The sequence below is a fragment of the Petromyzon marinus genome, unplaced genomic scaffold, assembly GCF_048934315.1.
Source record: "Petromyzon marinus isolate PM22_M1 ecotype Great Lakes invasive population unplaced genomic scaffold, UKy_Petmar_22M1.pri1.0 PM_Scaffold_184, whole genome shotgun sequence".
Lineage (NCBI taxonomy): Eukaryota > Metazoa > Chordata > Hyperoartia > Petromyzontiformes > Petromyzontidae > Petromyzon > Petromyzon marinus.
The window spans coordinates 29,604-45,231 of record NW_027423151.1 but is presented as its reverse complement, the minus strand read 5'-3'; the positions used below and the strand labels follow the sequence as shown (position 1 = coordinate 45,231).

At 56.2% G+C, this 15,628-nt stretch overlaps 1 protein-coding gene across 2 annotated transcripts in view; it reads left to right on the top strand.

Annotated features, from left to right (window-relative positions):
* The window catches only part of LOC116937636 (interleukin enhancer-binding factor 3-like), a 78,872-nt gene that overhangs the window by 40,411 nt on the left and 22,833 nt on the right, over positions 1 to 15,628 (top strand). For both annotated transcript variants that reach the window (XM_076063766.1, XM_076063765.1), the window contains exon 6: positions 2,400 to 2,542. In XM_076063766.1, coding sequence (XP_075919881.1) covers positions 2,400 to 2,542 — 143 coding nt within the window. The remainder of the gene's footprint in view (positions 1 to 2,399; positions 2,543 to 15,628) is intronic.

The following is a 15,628-nucleotide window of genomic DNA, read 5'->3' as shown; positions in this document are numbered from 1 at the left end:
TTGAGTCTACGGTACAGTGCTGAGTCTACGGTACAGTGCTGAGTCTACGGTGCAGTGCTGAGTCTACGGTACAGTGCTGAGTCTACGGTACAGTGCTGAGTCTACGGTACAGTGCTGAGTCTACGGTACAGTGCTGAGTCTCTGGTTACGTTCTGCGGGTAGTAGCGGCAGCGCCTTCGAAGGCCGCCGCTGTGGGCACACACGACAGAGGGCGGTGGGTGGCCACCACCACCGACACCACCGCCTCCTCCTCCTCCTCCCGTGCCACCGATGCTTTAACCACCTCACGGTGGCGCTGCGGGGCGGTGGCTCCACCGCCTCTTGGCCGAGTTGACCCGGCCATCGTCCGATGGCGGCGCCGACGCTACACCAACCCCCCCCTCTCCTCCTCCTCCTCCTCCTCCTCCGCCTCCTCCGCCGCCTCCTCCGCCGCCTCCTCCGCCGCCTCCTCCGCCGCCTTGGCTCCACCGCTCCTTCCGTGCTGTCCGTTCCGCCGACGCCGTCGCCGCTGCTGTCACAACCAAACCCATCCCCACCCCACCCCACCCCTCCACCGCCACGCCTCTGTTGGTGACCGCCCGACGGCTTGTTGACGGCTCTGTCCCACGTTGTGCCGCTCACACGGACCCTGGCTGGGGTTGTCCGCGGCGGCAGCGGCAGCGTCCGCACGTGCGTCCGCTCTCGCGAGGCACCGCCACCCCCACCACCGTGGTGGTAAACCCCTCCACCGTGGTGGTGGTGGTGGTGGTGGTGGTGGTAAACTCTCACCGTGGTGGTGGTGGTGGTGGTGTTGGTGGTAAACCCCCCGCCGTGGGTTAGTTCAGGCCGCTGCCAAATTGGGTGGGAGGGTCGAGGGGAGGAGAGGATTTGGCGGGCTGGCTGGCTGCTCCGTTCTCCTCCGCCTGGGTTGAGTTTTCTCCGAAGCGTAACGCTTCCACGCGGCGCTGCGGCTTAGGGGGGAACCCAGTGGGGGAGGGAGTTGTGAGAGCGAGACGCCGTGGGACAGCCGCGGGCTGCGGTGGACGTCCACCTGGACATCCTGGACACTCTGCCCAGGCCTTGCCGGTTCTGTCCAGGCCTTGCCGGTTCTGTCCAGGCCTTGCCGGTTCTGTCCATTGCCTTGCCGGTCCTGTCCAGTGCCGTGCCGGTCCTGTCCAGTGCCGTGCCGGTTCTGTCCAGTGCCGTGCCGGTCCTGTCCAGTGCCTTGCCGGTCATGTCCAGGCCTTGCCGGTCCTGTCCAGGCCTTGCCGGTCCTGTCCAGTGCCGTGCCGGTCCTGTCCAGTGCCGTGCCGGTTCTGTCCAGTGCCGTGCCGGTCCTGTCCAGTGCCTTGCCGGTCATGTCCAGGCCTTGCCGGTCCTGTCCAGGCCTTGCCGGTCATGTCCAGTGCCGTGCCGGTTCTGTCCAGGCCTTGCCGGTCCTGTCCAGTGCCGTGCCGGTCCTGTCCAGTGCCGTGCCGGTTCTGTCCAGTGCCGTGCCGGTCCTGTCCAGGCCTTGCCGGTCCTGTCCAGTGCCGTGCCGGTTCTGTCCAGGCCTTGCCGGTTCTGTCCAGGCCTTGCCGGTCATGTCCAGGCCTTGCCGGTCCTGTCCAGTGCCGTGCCGGTCCTGTCCAGTGCCGTGCCGGTCCTGTCCAGTGCCTTGCCGGTCATGTCCAGGCCTTGCCGGTCCTGTCCAGGCCTTGCCGGTCATGTCCAGGCCTTGCCGGTCCTGTCCAGTGCCGTGCCGGTCCTGTCCAGGCCTTGCCGGTCATGTCCAGGCCTTGCCGGTCCTGTCCAGGCCTTGCCGGTCATGTCCAGTGCCGTGCCGGTCCTGTCCAGTGCCGTGCCGGTTCTGTCCAGGCCTTGCCGGTCCTGTCCAGTGCCGTGCCGGTCCTGTCCAGTGCCGTGCCGGTCCTGTCCAGGCCTTGCCGGTCCTGCCCAGGCCTTGCCGGTTCTGTCCAGTGCTGTGCCGGTCCTGTCCAGTGCCGTGCCGGTCCTGTCCAGTGCCGTGCCGGTCCTGTCCAGTGCCGTGCCGGTCATGTCCAGTGCCGTGCCGGTCCTGTCCAGTGCCGTGCCGGTTCTGCCCAGGCCTTGCCGGTTCTGTCCAGGCCTTGCCGGTCCTGTCCAGGCCTTACCAGTCCTGTCCAGTGCCGTGCCGGTCCTGTCCAGTGCCTTGCCGGTCCTGTCCAGTGCCGTGCCGGTCCTGTCCAGTGCCGTGCCGGTCCTGTCCAGTGCCGTGCCGGTCCAGGTTGTTCCGGGTGCTGTTACCGCGCGCGCGCGCGTGTCCGCATGCGATGGCTTTGGTTTGTCTAACCCACGTGTGCTCCGTGCGTGTACTTGTGTGCGTGTGTCCGCCTGTGTGTGCACGCACGCATACGGGACGACCCGCTCGTCCGTGTGCCTCTGTGTGTGCCCGCGAATAGTTGCCCTGGATGCGGTACTGCCACCTACTCCTCCTACTCCTACTCCTCCTCCCCATGCCTCCGTCACCTCCACCGCTCCGCTGCTGGATGAGGCTCCGTGTCTTCGTGCGTTGGCGTCTCTTCGCCACACTAAATGGTTCCAGGTCTGGACAAAAACCCTAACCAACCGGAAATTTACGAAATCCACGAATCTCTCAAGAGCGAGAGGGGGTTTTTGTGAGGAGCACGAGTTGACCGAAACGTCGGCGCGAGTGAGCGAAGCCAGCGAATCCCAGTCGGCTTTTTGTTTTGTTTTTTATTTAAATTTGGCAAATTGTAATCGCAGCGGCATTGGCATTCTGCGGATTCCGTTGGCGCGTTTCAGCGGTGATTCTCTCACTCGTGGCAGTGACGTGGAGTCGCCCCAACTTGTCACTGTAGACGACACTCAAATTGATTTGGTTTAACCCCGGGCGAGAACTCGTCACCTGGGCAGAGTGTGTGATAGAGCGAATGGGTGAGCGGGTTGGGTCGAGTGAGTGAGCGGGTGAGTGAGTGGGTGAGTGAGTGGGTGAGTGAGTGGGTGGGTGAGTGGGTGAGTGAGTGGGTGGGTGAGTGAGTGATTGAGTGGGTGAGTGAGTGAGTGAATGAGTGGGTGAGTGAGTGAGTGGGTGAGTGAGTGGGTGCGTGAGTGAGTGAGCGATTGAGTGGGTGAGTGAGTGAGTGAGCGATTGAGTGGGTGAGTGAATGAGTGGGTGAGTGTTTGAGTGAGTGAGTGAATTGGTGGGTGAGTGAGCGAGCGAGTGAGCGAGCGGGTGAGTGAGTGAGTGAACGCTGTGGTGGCTGTGGTGAACACTGCCATTTTGAGGGAGGAAGGCTGATCACAACCGGCTGTTTCACCACCCCATGGCGCTCGAGGCCACTCAAGTGGCTGACGGGGGCTCTGGACGGTCGCGAGGGGCCGGTGACCCCTCCGGCCACGAGAGACCAAAGCAACGGCCGTGAACCGGAGGCCCCCCGATAGGGGGGGTGGAGGGGCGTCTATGACGTCTCTCCTGGCCAAACTCCCGGCCGCTCTGGTGGATGCCGGGAGGGACTGAGCTCGGGAAACGGCAAAAAGCCACTTGGAGTGGCCACGTGGAATGTCCGAACGACGCTCGACACGGAGGAGAGGCTGCCACTCCTCCGTCGGGAGCTGGACCGGTACCGCCTGGACCTCTGTGGAGATTCGTGGGACTGGTCCTGGTGTGGAGGAGAGGCTGCCGCTACTCTGTCAGGAGCTGGACCGGTACCGCCTGGACCTCTGTGGAGATCCGTGGGACTGGTCCTGGTGTGGAGGAGAGGCTGCCGCTCCTCTGTCGGGAGCTGGACCGGTACCACCTGGAACTCTGTGGAATACAGAAGGTCCGGTGGACTGGCTTTGTTGTGTGTGGAGAGGCTGCCACTCCTCTGTCAGGAGCTGGACTGGTACTACCTGGACCGCTGTGCAAGACTGGAGGTCCAGTTGATTGGTTTCAGCGTGTGGAGAGGCTGCCACTCCTCTGTCAGGAGCTGGACCGGTACCACCTGGACCTCTGTGGAGATTCGTGGGACTGGTCCTGGTGTGGAGGAGAGGCTGCCACTCCTCTGTCGGGAGCTGGACCGGTACCACCTGGAACTCTGTGGAATACAGAAGGTCCGGTGGACTGGCTTTGTTGTGTGTGGCGAGGCTGCCGCTACTCTGTCAGGAGCTGGACTGGTACCACCTGGACCGCTGTGGAATTCATGAGGTCCAGTTGATTGGTTTCAGCGTGTGGAGAGGCTGCCACTCCTCTGTCAGGAGCTGGACTGGTACCACCTGGACCGCTATGGAAGACTGGAGGTCCAGTTGATTGGTTTCGGCGTGTGGAGAGGCTGCCACTCCTCTGTCGGGAGCTGGACCGGTACCACCTGGACCTCTGTGGAGATTCGTGGGACTGGTCCTGGTGTGGAGGAGAGGCTGCCACTCCTCTGTCGGGAGCTGGACCGGTACCACCTGGAACTCTGTGGAATACAGAAGGTCCGGTGGACTGGCTTTGTTGTGTGTGGAGAGGCTGCCGCTATTCTGTCAGGAGCTGGACTGGTACCACCTGGACCGCTGTGGAATTCAGGAGGTCCAGTTGATTGGTTTCAGCATGTGGAAAGGCTGCCACTCCTCTGTCGGGAGCTGGACTGGTACCACCTGGACCGCTATGGAAGACTGGAGGCCCAGTTGATTGGTTTCAGCGTGTGGAGGAGAGGCTGCCACTCCTCTGTCAGGAGCTAGACTGCTACTACCTGGACCGCTGTGGAATTCAGGAGGTCCAGTGGATTGTTTCGACGTGTGGAGGAGAGGCTGCCGCTCCTCTGTCGGGAGCTGGACCGGTACCACCTGGACAGCTATGGAAGACTGGAGGTCCAGTGGATTGGTTTCGGCGTGTGGAGGAGAGGCTGCCGCTACTCTGTCGGGAGCTGGACTGGTACCACCTGGACCTCTGTGGAGATTTGTGGGACTGGTCCTGGTGTAGAGGAGAGGCTGCCACTCCTCTGTCAGGAACTGGACCGGTACCACCTGGAACTCTGTGGAATACAGAAGGTCCGGTGGACTGGCTTTGTTGTGTGTGGCGAGGCTGCCGCTACTCTGTCAGGAGCTGGACTGGTACCACATGGACCGCTATGGAAGACTAGAGGCCCAGTGGATTGGTTTCAGCGTGTGGAGAGGCTGCCACTCCTCTGTCGGGAGCTGGACCGGTACCACCTGGAACTCTGTGGAATACAGAAGGTCCGGTGGACTGGCTTTGTTGTGTGTGGAGAGGCTGCCGCTACTCTGTCAGGAGCTGGACCGCTGTGGAAGACTGGAGGCCCAGTTGATTGGTTTCAGCGTGTGGAAAGGCTGCCACTCCTCCGTCGGGAGCTGGACCGGTACCGCCTGGACCTCTGTGGAGATCCGTGGGACTGGTCCTGGTGTGGAGGAGAGGCTGCCACTCCTCTGTCGGAAGCTGGACCGGTACCACCTGGAACTCTGGAATACAGAAGGTCCGGTGGACTGGCTTTGTTGTGTGTGGCGAGGCTGCCGCTACTCTGTCAGGAGCTGGACTGGTACCACCTGGACCGCTGTGGAATTCAGGAGGTCCAGTTGATTGGTTCCGGGGTGTGGAGAGGCTGCCGCTATTCTGTCGGGAGCTGGACCGGTACCACCTGGACCGCTATGGAAGACTGGAGGTCCGGTGGATTGTTTCGGCGTGTGGAGGAGATGCTGCCGCTACTCTGTCAGGAGCTGGACTGGTACCTCCTGGACCGCTATGGAAGACTGGAGGCCCAGTTGATTGGTTTCGGCGTGTGGAGGAGAGGCTGCCGCTCCTCTGTCGGGAGCTGGACCGGTACCACCTGGACCGCTGTGGAATTCAGGAGGCCCAGTTGATTGGTTTTGGCGTGTGGAGAGGCTGCCGCTCTTCTGTCAGGAGCTGGACCGGTACCACCTGGACCTCTGTGGAATTCAGGAGGCCCAGTTGATTGGTTTCGGCGTGTGGAGGAGAGGCTGCCGCTCCTCTGTCAGGAGCTGGACCAGTACCACCTGGACCTCTGTGGAATTCAGGAGGCCCAGTGGATTGGTTTCGGCGTGTGGAGGAGAGGCTGCCGCTACTCTGTCAGGAGCTGGACCAGTACCACCTGGACCTCTGTGGAATTCAGGAGGCCCAGTTGATTGGTTTTGGCGTGTGGAGAGGCTGCCACTCCTCTGTCGGGAGCTGGACCGGTACCACCTGGACCTCTGTGGAATTCAGGAGGCCCAGTGGATTGGTTTCGGCGTGTGGAGGAGAGGCTGCCGCTACTCTGCCGGGAGCTCCAGCCACCGTGAGGGGCCGACGGTCCCCCACTCGGGGCGGGAGACCACCAATCAACGGGGAGTGGCTCTTCAATCTGAGCAAGAGAATTAAGGTTTGCGTGGCGGGGCGTTGGTAGAGGATTGCCAGGCTGGTTCCGTGCAGCCCCTGAGGCCTGTGATTGCCAACGCGCGTGGATGCACGGCTGGGGTCCAAGCAGGAAGGCCTGCCGGGCCTGTGTAGTGACGGAGCAGCAGATGCGGGCGCGTGTGGCCTCACACCACCGGGACCTTCCGTGGAGCTTGATGTTCTTCCAGCGGCCATTGGATGTCGATGCGACGGCCATTCTTCCACTCCGGTGGTGGTGGTGGTGGTGTCGGTGATGACGGTGGTGGTGGTGGTGGCGGTGATGGGGGCTGTCCATCCAGGAACCCCACTCGAAGCCCAACAATATTAGTATCGGCGCGTGTATCGGTGTGTGTTAGCGTGTGTTGGTATTGGTGTGTTAGCGTGCGTGTATTAGCGCGTGTATCAGTGTGTTAGTGTGTGTTAGTATTGATGTATTAGCGTGTGTTAGTATTGGTGTGTTAGCGTGCATGTATTAGCGCGTGTATCAGTGTGTTAGTGTGTGTTAGTATTGGCGTGTTAGCACGTGTATCAGTGTGTTAGCGTGTGTTAGTATCGGTGTGTTAGCGTGTGTATCAGTGTGTTAGCGTGTGTTAGTATTGGTGTGTTAGAGTGTGTATCAGTGTGTTAGTGTGTGTTAGTATTGGCGTGTTAGCGTGTGTATCAGTGTGTTAGCGTGTGTTAGTATTGGCGTGTTAGCGTGTGTATCAGTGCATTAGCGTGTGTTAGTATCGGTGTGTTAGCCTGTGTATCATTGTGTTAGTGTGTGTTAGTATTGGCGTGTTAGCGTGTGTATCAGTGTGTTAGCGTGTGTTAGTATCAGTGTGTTAGTGTGTGTATTAGTGTGTTAGTGTGTGTTAGTATTGGCGTGTTAGCGTGTGTATCAGTGTGTTAGTGTGTGTTAGTATTGGCGTGTTAGCGTGTGTATCAGTGTGTTAGTGTGTGTTAGTATTGGTGTGTTAGCGTGTGTATCAGTGTGTTAGTGTGTGTTAGTATTGGTGTGTTAGCGTGTGTATCAGTGTGTTAGTGTGTGTTAGTATCAGTGTGTTAGCGTGCGTGTATTAGCGTGTGTTAGTATTGGCGTGTTAGCGTGTGTATCAGTGTGTTAGCGTGTGTTAGTATTGGTGTGTAAGCGTGTGTATCATTCTGTTAGTGTGTATTAGTATTGGTGTATTAGCGTGTGTATCAGTGTGTTAGTGTGTGTTAGTATTGGTGTATTAGCGTGTGTATCGTTGTGTTAGCGTGTGTTAGTATTGCCGTGTTAGCGTGTGTATCAGTGTGTTAGCGTGTGTTAGTATTAGTGTTGTTAGCGTGTGTATCAGTGTTAGTGTGTGTTAGTATTGGCGTGTTTGCGTGCGTGTATTAGCGTGTGTATCAGTGTGTTAGTGTGTGTTAGTATTGGCGTGTTAGCGTGTGTATCAGTGTGTTAGCGTGTGTTAGTATCAGTGTGTTAGCGTGTGTATTAGTGTGTGTATCAGTGTGTTAGTGTGTGTTAGTATTGGTGTGTTAGCGTGTGTATCATTGTGTTAGTGTGTGTTAGTATTGGTGTATTAGCGTGTGTATCAGTGTGTTAGTGTGTGTTTGTATTGGCGTGTTAGCGTGTGTATCAGTGTGTTAGTGTGTGTTAGTATTGGCGTGTTAGCGTGTGTATCAATGTGTTAGTGTCTGTTAGTATTGGCGTGTTAGCGTGTGTATCAGTGTGTTAGTGTGTGGTAGTATTGGCGTGTTAGCGTGTGTATCAGTGTGTTAGTGTGTGTTAGTATTGGCGTGTTAGCGTGTGTATCAGTGTGTTAGTTTGTGTTAGTATTGGCGTGTTAGCGTGTGTATCAGTGTGTTAGTGTGTGTTAGTATTGGCGTGTTAGCGTGTGTATCAGTGTGTTAGTGTGTGTTAGCATTGGCGTGTTAGCGTGTGTATCAGTGTGTTAGTGTGTGTTAATATTGGCGTGTTTGCGTGCGTGTATTAGCGTGTGTTTCAGTGTGTTAGCGTGTGTTAGTATTGGCGTGTAAGCATGCGCCGTGTTAGCGTGTGTATCAGTGTGTTAGTGTGTGTTAGTATCGGTGTGTTAGTATCGGTGTGTTAGTATCGGTGTGTTAGTGTGTGTTAGCGTGTGTATCAGTGTGTTAGTGTGTATTAGCGTGTGTATCAGTGTTAGTGTGTGTTAGTGTTGGTGTGTTAGCGTGTGTATCAGTGGCAAAACAACCCCCTACCTCCTCGCGGTGCCGGACGGGCAACTCTGTCGTGGACAGCGCTGTGGGGGGAGATCCAATTTTGATTGGCTCCTCCCCTCATGGCATATGTGTCCACCACAGGGGCTAAATGGGGGCTCTGGACGGGTGCGAGGGGCTGGTAACCCCTTCACCTTCAATTAATTACCACGAAACCACGAATTAAACTGAAATATGTAACAAATAAGCTTGTGCCGGAGGCCCCGGGGGGCCAGGCGTCTATGACGTCTCCTGGCCAAACCCCAATTGGCGGAGCCAGGAGATTGAATACCTACCCTCGGGGCTACTCCAGAAACAACGAAAAACCACTACGGGTGGCCACGTGGAATGTTCGAACGCTCACTGCAGAGGAGAGGCTGCCACTCCTCTGTCGGGAGCTGGACCGGTACCGCCTGGATCTATGCGGCATTCAGGAGGTCCGGTGGACCGGCTCTGGCTCCTGCCACCATGAGGGGTGGACAGTCCTCTACTCGGGGCAGCAGACTGCCAAACAACAGGGTGTGGGTCTTCTTTTGAACAAAAGAATGAAGGGGGCGTGGGAGCGTGGTGGTGAGGTGTGGGAAGCTGTAAGCCCCAGGCTACTTTGGGCTCGCCTTCCCATCAACCGGAGGCGATGAATGGTGGTCGTGGTTACTTATGCCCCCACCGAAGATGAACATCCGTGGAGGGATGCAGGCAAAGCCGATGAGTCAGATGCCTTCTATGACCTCCTGTCACAGGTGCTGGCTAAAGTGGCCCCTCGGGATAGAGTCATCATGTTGGGTGACTTCAATGCCCGAGTTGGTCATGATACTGGCACCTGGTCTGGAGTGATTGGAGGGCATGGGCCAAATCAGCTCAATAACAACGGTAGGAGGCTGCTAGATTTTTGTGCAGCCCATGGGCTTGTAATTACCAACACGCTGTTCCGGCATCGGCGCATCCACACAACATCATGGATGCATGCCGGGTCCAAGCAAGAACATCTGCTGGACTACATAGTGACGGACCAGCGAATGCGAGCCCATGTCCTTGACACCAGGACCTACCGTGGAGCTGATCTGCCCTCTGACCATCGACTAGTCATCTGTAAGATGCGCCTGCCATTCTTCCACTCCGGTGGTGGGTGTACACCCAGGACCCCATTCCAACCTAAAGTGGCCTGGTCTCAGTTATCTGATGAAAGTTGCAAGCGAGAATTTCATCATCGCTTGCGGCTGGGATTGGCATCGTCCCCGACTCCTCCTGATGTCGAGGGTAAATGGGCGAGGTTTAGGACTGTGACTCATGCAGCTGCAATGGCTGCTTTGCGTACGCGGTCCAGACCTCCCCAGACACCCTGGCTGACAGAGGAGGTGTTCAGGATGGTTGAGAAAAAGCGACAGGCCCACTGTCATCGGCTACAGAATCCCACGTCAGAGAATGAGGAGGCTTACCGCAGCCTTCGCTCGGAGGTTCGGAGAGCCGTGAGGCGCTGCAAGGATGGGTAGTGGTCGCGGGTTGCTGAGGAGATGGAGTCTTCCTCAGTGGCCCGTGATCACAAATCTCTATTTAACTCCATCAAAAAAGTAACCTGCAGCGCCACACCTATTACCATCATTAGGGGAAAAAACGGTGATCCAATTTCCGACCCCCAGGAACAGGTTCGCAGATTTGCTGAGCATTTCTGTGAGGTCCTGGGGGAGGGAAAATCGCCAAGCCAGGAAAACATCGTGGCACAAAGTGAGGATGACCCTGCTGAGGCTGCGGTGCCTCAAATATTGGATGAAGTCACCCCCTGTGAGTAGCTGGCTGAGGTGCCATCTGCTGAGGAAGTATTGAAGGCGATCCGGAGTCTGAGACCAGGAAAGGCAGCGGGCAGAGATGATCTCCCAAGCGAAATGCTGAGGGAGGGTGGCGTTTGTGCACAGACTGCCCTATATGACATCATAACAACAGTCTGGACCACTGGACGGGTTCCGCAGGATTGGAAGGATGCCCTGGTGGTCCCCCTTTTTAAGAAGGGGGACCGCACAGACTGTAACAACTACAGGGGCATCTCACTCCTCAGTGTGCCGGGAAAGGTCCTGGCAAGGATTATTCAGCATCGCCTTGCCAGGCACGCTGAGGAGAGGCTTGCGGAGCCCCAATGCGGTTTCAGGAAAGGGCGGTCCTGCACAGATGCCATATTTTCTGTCCGTCTGCTACAGCAGAGGTGTAGGGAATTCCAACAAGACCTACATCTCTGCTTTATTGACCTGGTCAAGGCCTATGATACCATCAGTAAGCCTGGGCTCTGGGTCGTTCTTCGTTCTTTTGGAGTACCTGACCCTCTGCTCACGATCATTAAGGACCTTCATGATGGTGAGCGGGCCCGGGTAAAACTACGTGGCCGGGAGTCAGAGCCATTCCCTATACACCTTGGGGTGCGACAGGGATGTCCTCTGGCTCCCACATTATTTAACATCTATTTTGACCACGTAGTTCGTGAAGCCTTCAATAGCTGTACCGGGGGAATCTCCATATGGTACAGATATAATGGGAGGCTAATCGATGCCCGGGTGCGGTCAAGGGATGGCTCCCTATTGCTCAACCACGTTATGTATGCTGATGATTTGGTAATAGCTGCTCAGTCAGAGGAGGAGTTGGAGACGCTGCTGCTGAGACTGGAGCGTGCCACTAAGAGGTGGGGCCTTACCATCAGCCCCACCAAAACTAAGCACCTGCCTGGGTATTTTGTACCATCGGACACTCCACCCCCACAACTCCCAATCGGTGATGGGGCAGTTGTGGAGAGAGTGGAGAGTTTCCCATACCTGGGCAGTGTGCTTATGATTGGCTCCAGTTTAACAGCAGAGGTCTCACTCCGAATCAGTCGAGCGGCAATATCTTTTCATCGGTTGCGTAACGCTGTGTGGAAGCTACCTGGTCTGTCGCTCCGCACTAAGCTTCAGGTCTTCTCGGCCACGGTCATTCCCTCCCTTCTCTACGCTTGCGAAACGTGGACCCCCCTAATGGAACATCTTCGCCGGTTAGAAACATTTAGGCTGGCCTGCCTACGATCCATCCTGGGTTTAACCAGACTGGATTGTGTGAGGAGCTCACAAATCCTTGAAAGATCTGGGCAGGGTCCCATCGGTGAGCTCCTCCGGCAGGCAAGGCTGCGATGGCTGGGTCATGTAGCCCGCATGCCGAGCCATTGCATGCCGAAACAGCTTTTGTTTGGCCGGATTGAGGGGGCTAAGCGGGCGCGGCACGGGCTAGAGAAGAGATGGAGTGATGTGGTACAGGAGGACGTGGAGCTGAGTGGACTTGCCGATGACTGGTACCAGCGGTGTCAAGATCGGCCTCTGTGGAGGAGGCTCGTGAAGGACGCTACTGGGCAGTTGGAGGCAGTCGCCCTCCAACAACAACGGAGGGCGGAGGAGCGACGCTCACAACAGCGAGCGGAGCGCCGGGTGGCTAAAGCACAGCAGGTTGGCACAGTAGGGGGCACAGGTGGTGCATCAGCCAGTCATCTCAGTCAGTCGACCCGTGGCACCTGGGTCTGCACCGTGACCTCCTGCCAGCGGGCGTTCGACACTTCACGTGGCCTCAGGGTGCACATAGCCTGGCACAAGCGTCGTGGTGACGTCACCGCCACTAAGTGGCGAATGGCGGTTGTTGTTGTATCAGTGTGTTAGCGTGTGTTAGTATTGGCGTGTAAGCGTGCGCGTGTTAGCATGTGTATCAGTGTGTTAGTGTGTGTTAGTATCGGTGTGTTAGTATCGGTGTGTTAGTGTGTGTTAGCGTGTGTATCAGTGTGTTAGTGTGTATTAGCGTGTGTATCAGTGTGTTAGTATCGGTGTGTTAGTATCGGTGTGCTAGTGTACGTGTGTTAGTATCGGTGTGCTAGTATCGGTGTGCTAGTGTGTGTTAGGGTGTGTATCAGTGTGTTAGTGTGTGTTAGCGTGTGTATCAGTGTGTTAGTGTGTGTTAGTATCGGTGTGTATCAGTGTGTTAGTATCGGTGTGTTAGTGTGTGTTAGCGTGTGTATCAGTGTGTTAGCATGTGTTAGTATCGGTGTGTTAGTGTGTGTTAGTATCGGTGTGTTAGTGTGTGTTAGTATCGGTGTGTTAGTGTGTGTTAGCGTGTGTATCAGTGTGTTAGTATCGGTGTGTTAGTGTGTGTTAGCGTGTGTATCAGTGTGTTAGCATGTGTTAGTATCGGTGTGTTAGTATCGGTGTATTAGTATCGGTGTGTTAGTATCGGTGTGTTAGTATCGGTGTGCTAGTATCGGTGTGCTAGTATCGGTGTGTTAGTGTGTGTTAGCGTGTGTATCAGTGTGTTAGCATGTGTTAGTATCGGTGTGTTAGTGTGTGTTAGCGTGTGTATCAGTGTGTTAGCGTGTGTTAGTATCGGTGTGTTAGTGTGTGTTAGCGTGTGTATCAGTGTGTGTTAGTATCGGTGTGTTAGTATCGGTGTGCTAGTATCGGTGTGCTAGTATCGGTGTGTTAGTGTGTGTTAGCGTGTGTATCAGTGTGTTAGTGTGTGTTAGTATCGGTGTATTAGTATCGGTGTGTTAGTATCGGTGTGTTAGTATCGGTGTGCTAGTATCGGTGTGTTAGTGTGTGTTAGCGTGTGTATCAGTGTGTTAGCATGTGTTAGTATCGGTGTGTTAGTGTGTGTTAGCGTGTGTATCAGTGTGTTAGCGTGTGTTAGTATCGGTGTGTTAGTGTGTGTTAGCGTGTGTATCAGTGTGTGTTAGTATCGGTGTGTTAGTATCGGTGTGCTAGTATCGGTGTGCTAGTATCGGTGTGTTAGTGTGTGTTAGCGTGTGTATCAGTGTGTTAGTATCGGTTTGCTGGCATGGGGTTAGTCTTAGCGTGTCTGTACACATGTTCGCGTGGCGTATCTCTTAGCGTGTTGGCTTATGCGTCACGCGTGTGCGTCAACAGGTCCGCATTCACGTGCCATTGTGAGCATGTGTGTGTTAGCGTGTGTGTGTTAGCGTGTGTGTTAGTGTGGCAACTCTGTCGTGGACAGTGCTGTGGGGGGAGGAGCCAATTCCGATTGGCTCCTCCCCTCATGGCGTCTGTGTCCACCACAGGGGCTAAACGGGGGCTCTGGACGGGTGCGAGGGGCTGGTCACCCCTCCACCTTCAATTAATTAACACTAAACCACGACTTAAACTGAAATATATAACTAATAAGCTTGTGCCGGAGGCCCCGGGGGGCCAGGCGTCTATGACGTCTCCTGGCCAAACCCCCAATTGGCGAGATTGAATCTCTACCCTCGGGGCTCCTCCAGAAACAACGAAAAGCCACTTCGTGTGGCCACGTGGAATGTTCGAACGCTCACTGCAGAGGAGAGGCTGCCACTCCTCTGTCGGGAGCTGGACCGGTACCGCCTGGATCTATGTGGCATTCAGGAGGTCCGGTGGACCGGCTCTGGCTCCTGCCACCATGAGGGGTGAACAGTCCTCTACTCGGGGCAGCAGACTGCCAAACAACAGGGTGTGGCTCTTCTTTTGAACAAAAGAATGAAGGGGGCGTGGGAGCGTGGCGGTGAGGTGTGGGAAGCTGTAAGCCCCAGGCTACTTTGGGCTCGCCTTCCCATCAACCGGAGGCGAGGAATGGTGGTCGTGGTTACTTATGCCCCCACCGAAGACGAACATCCGTGGAGGGATGCAGGCGAAGCCGATGAGTCAGATGCCTTCTATGACCTCCTGTCACAGGTGTTAGCTAAAGTGGCCCCTCGGGATAGATTCATCTTGTTGGATGACTTCAATGCCCCGAGTTGGTCATAATGCTGGCACCTGGTCTGGAGTGATTGGAGGGCATGGGCCAGATCAGCTCAATAACAACGGTAGGAGGCTGCTAGATTTTTGTGCAGCCCATGGGCTTGTAATTACCAACACGCTGTTCCGGCATCGGCGCATCCACACAACATCATGGATGCATGCCGGGTCCAAGCAAGAACATCTGCTGGACTACATAGTGACGGACCAGCGGATGCGAGCCCATGTCCTTGACACCAGGACCTACCGTGGAGCTGATCTGCCCTCTGACCATCGACTAGTCATCTGTAAGATGCGCCTGCCATTCTTCCACTCCGGTGGTGGGTGTACACCCAGGACCCCATTCCAACCTAAAGTGGCCTGGTCTCAGTTATCTGATGAAAGTTGCAAGCGAGAATTTCATCATCGCTTGCGGCTGGGATTGGCATCGTCCCCGACTCCTCCTGATGTTGAGGGTAAATGGGCGAGGTTTAGGACTGTGACTCATGCAGCTGCAATGGCTGCTTTGGGTATGCGGTCCAGACCTCCCCAGAGACCCTGACTGACAGAGGAGGTGTTCAGGATGGTTGAGAAAAAGCGACAGGCCCACTGTCATCGGCTACAGAATCCCACGTCAGAGAATGAAGAGGCTTACCGCAGCCTTCGCTCGGAGGTTCGGAGAGCCGTGAGGCGCTGCAAGGATGGGTGGTGGTCGCGGGTTGCTGAGGAGATGGAGTCTGCCTCAGTGGCCCGCGATCACAAATCTCTTTTTAACGCCATCAAAAAGTAACCTGCATCACCACACCTATTACCATCATTAGGGGAAAAACGGTGGTCCAATCTCCGACCCCCAGGAACAGGTTTGCAGATTTCTGTGAGGTCCTGGGGAAGAGAAAATCCCTCAGCCAGGAAAACATCGTAGCACAAAGTGGGGATGACCCTGCTGAGGCTGCGGTGCCTCAAATATTGGAAGAAGTCACCCCCTGTGAGTGGCTGGCTGAGGTGCCATCTGTTGAGGGAGTACTGAAGGCGATCCGGAGTCTGAGACCAGGAAAGGCAGCGGGCAGAGATGATCTCCCAAGCGAAATGCTGAGGGAGGGTGGCGTTTGTGCACAGACTGCCCTACATGACATCATAACAACAGTCTGGACCACTGGATGGGTTCCGCAGGATTGGAAGGATGCCCTGGTGGTCCCCCTCTTTAAGAAGGGGGACCGCACAGACTGTAACACCTACAGGGGCATCTCACTCCTCAGTGTGCCGGGAAAGGCCCTGGCAAGGATTATTCAACATCGCCTTGCCAGGCACGCTGAGGAGAGGCTTGCGGAGCCTCAATGCGGTTTCAGGAAAGGGCGGTCCTGCA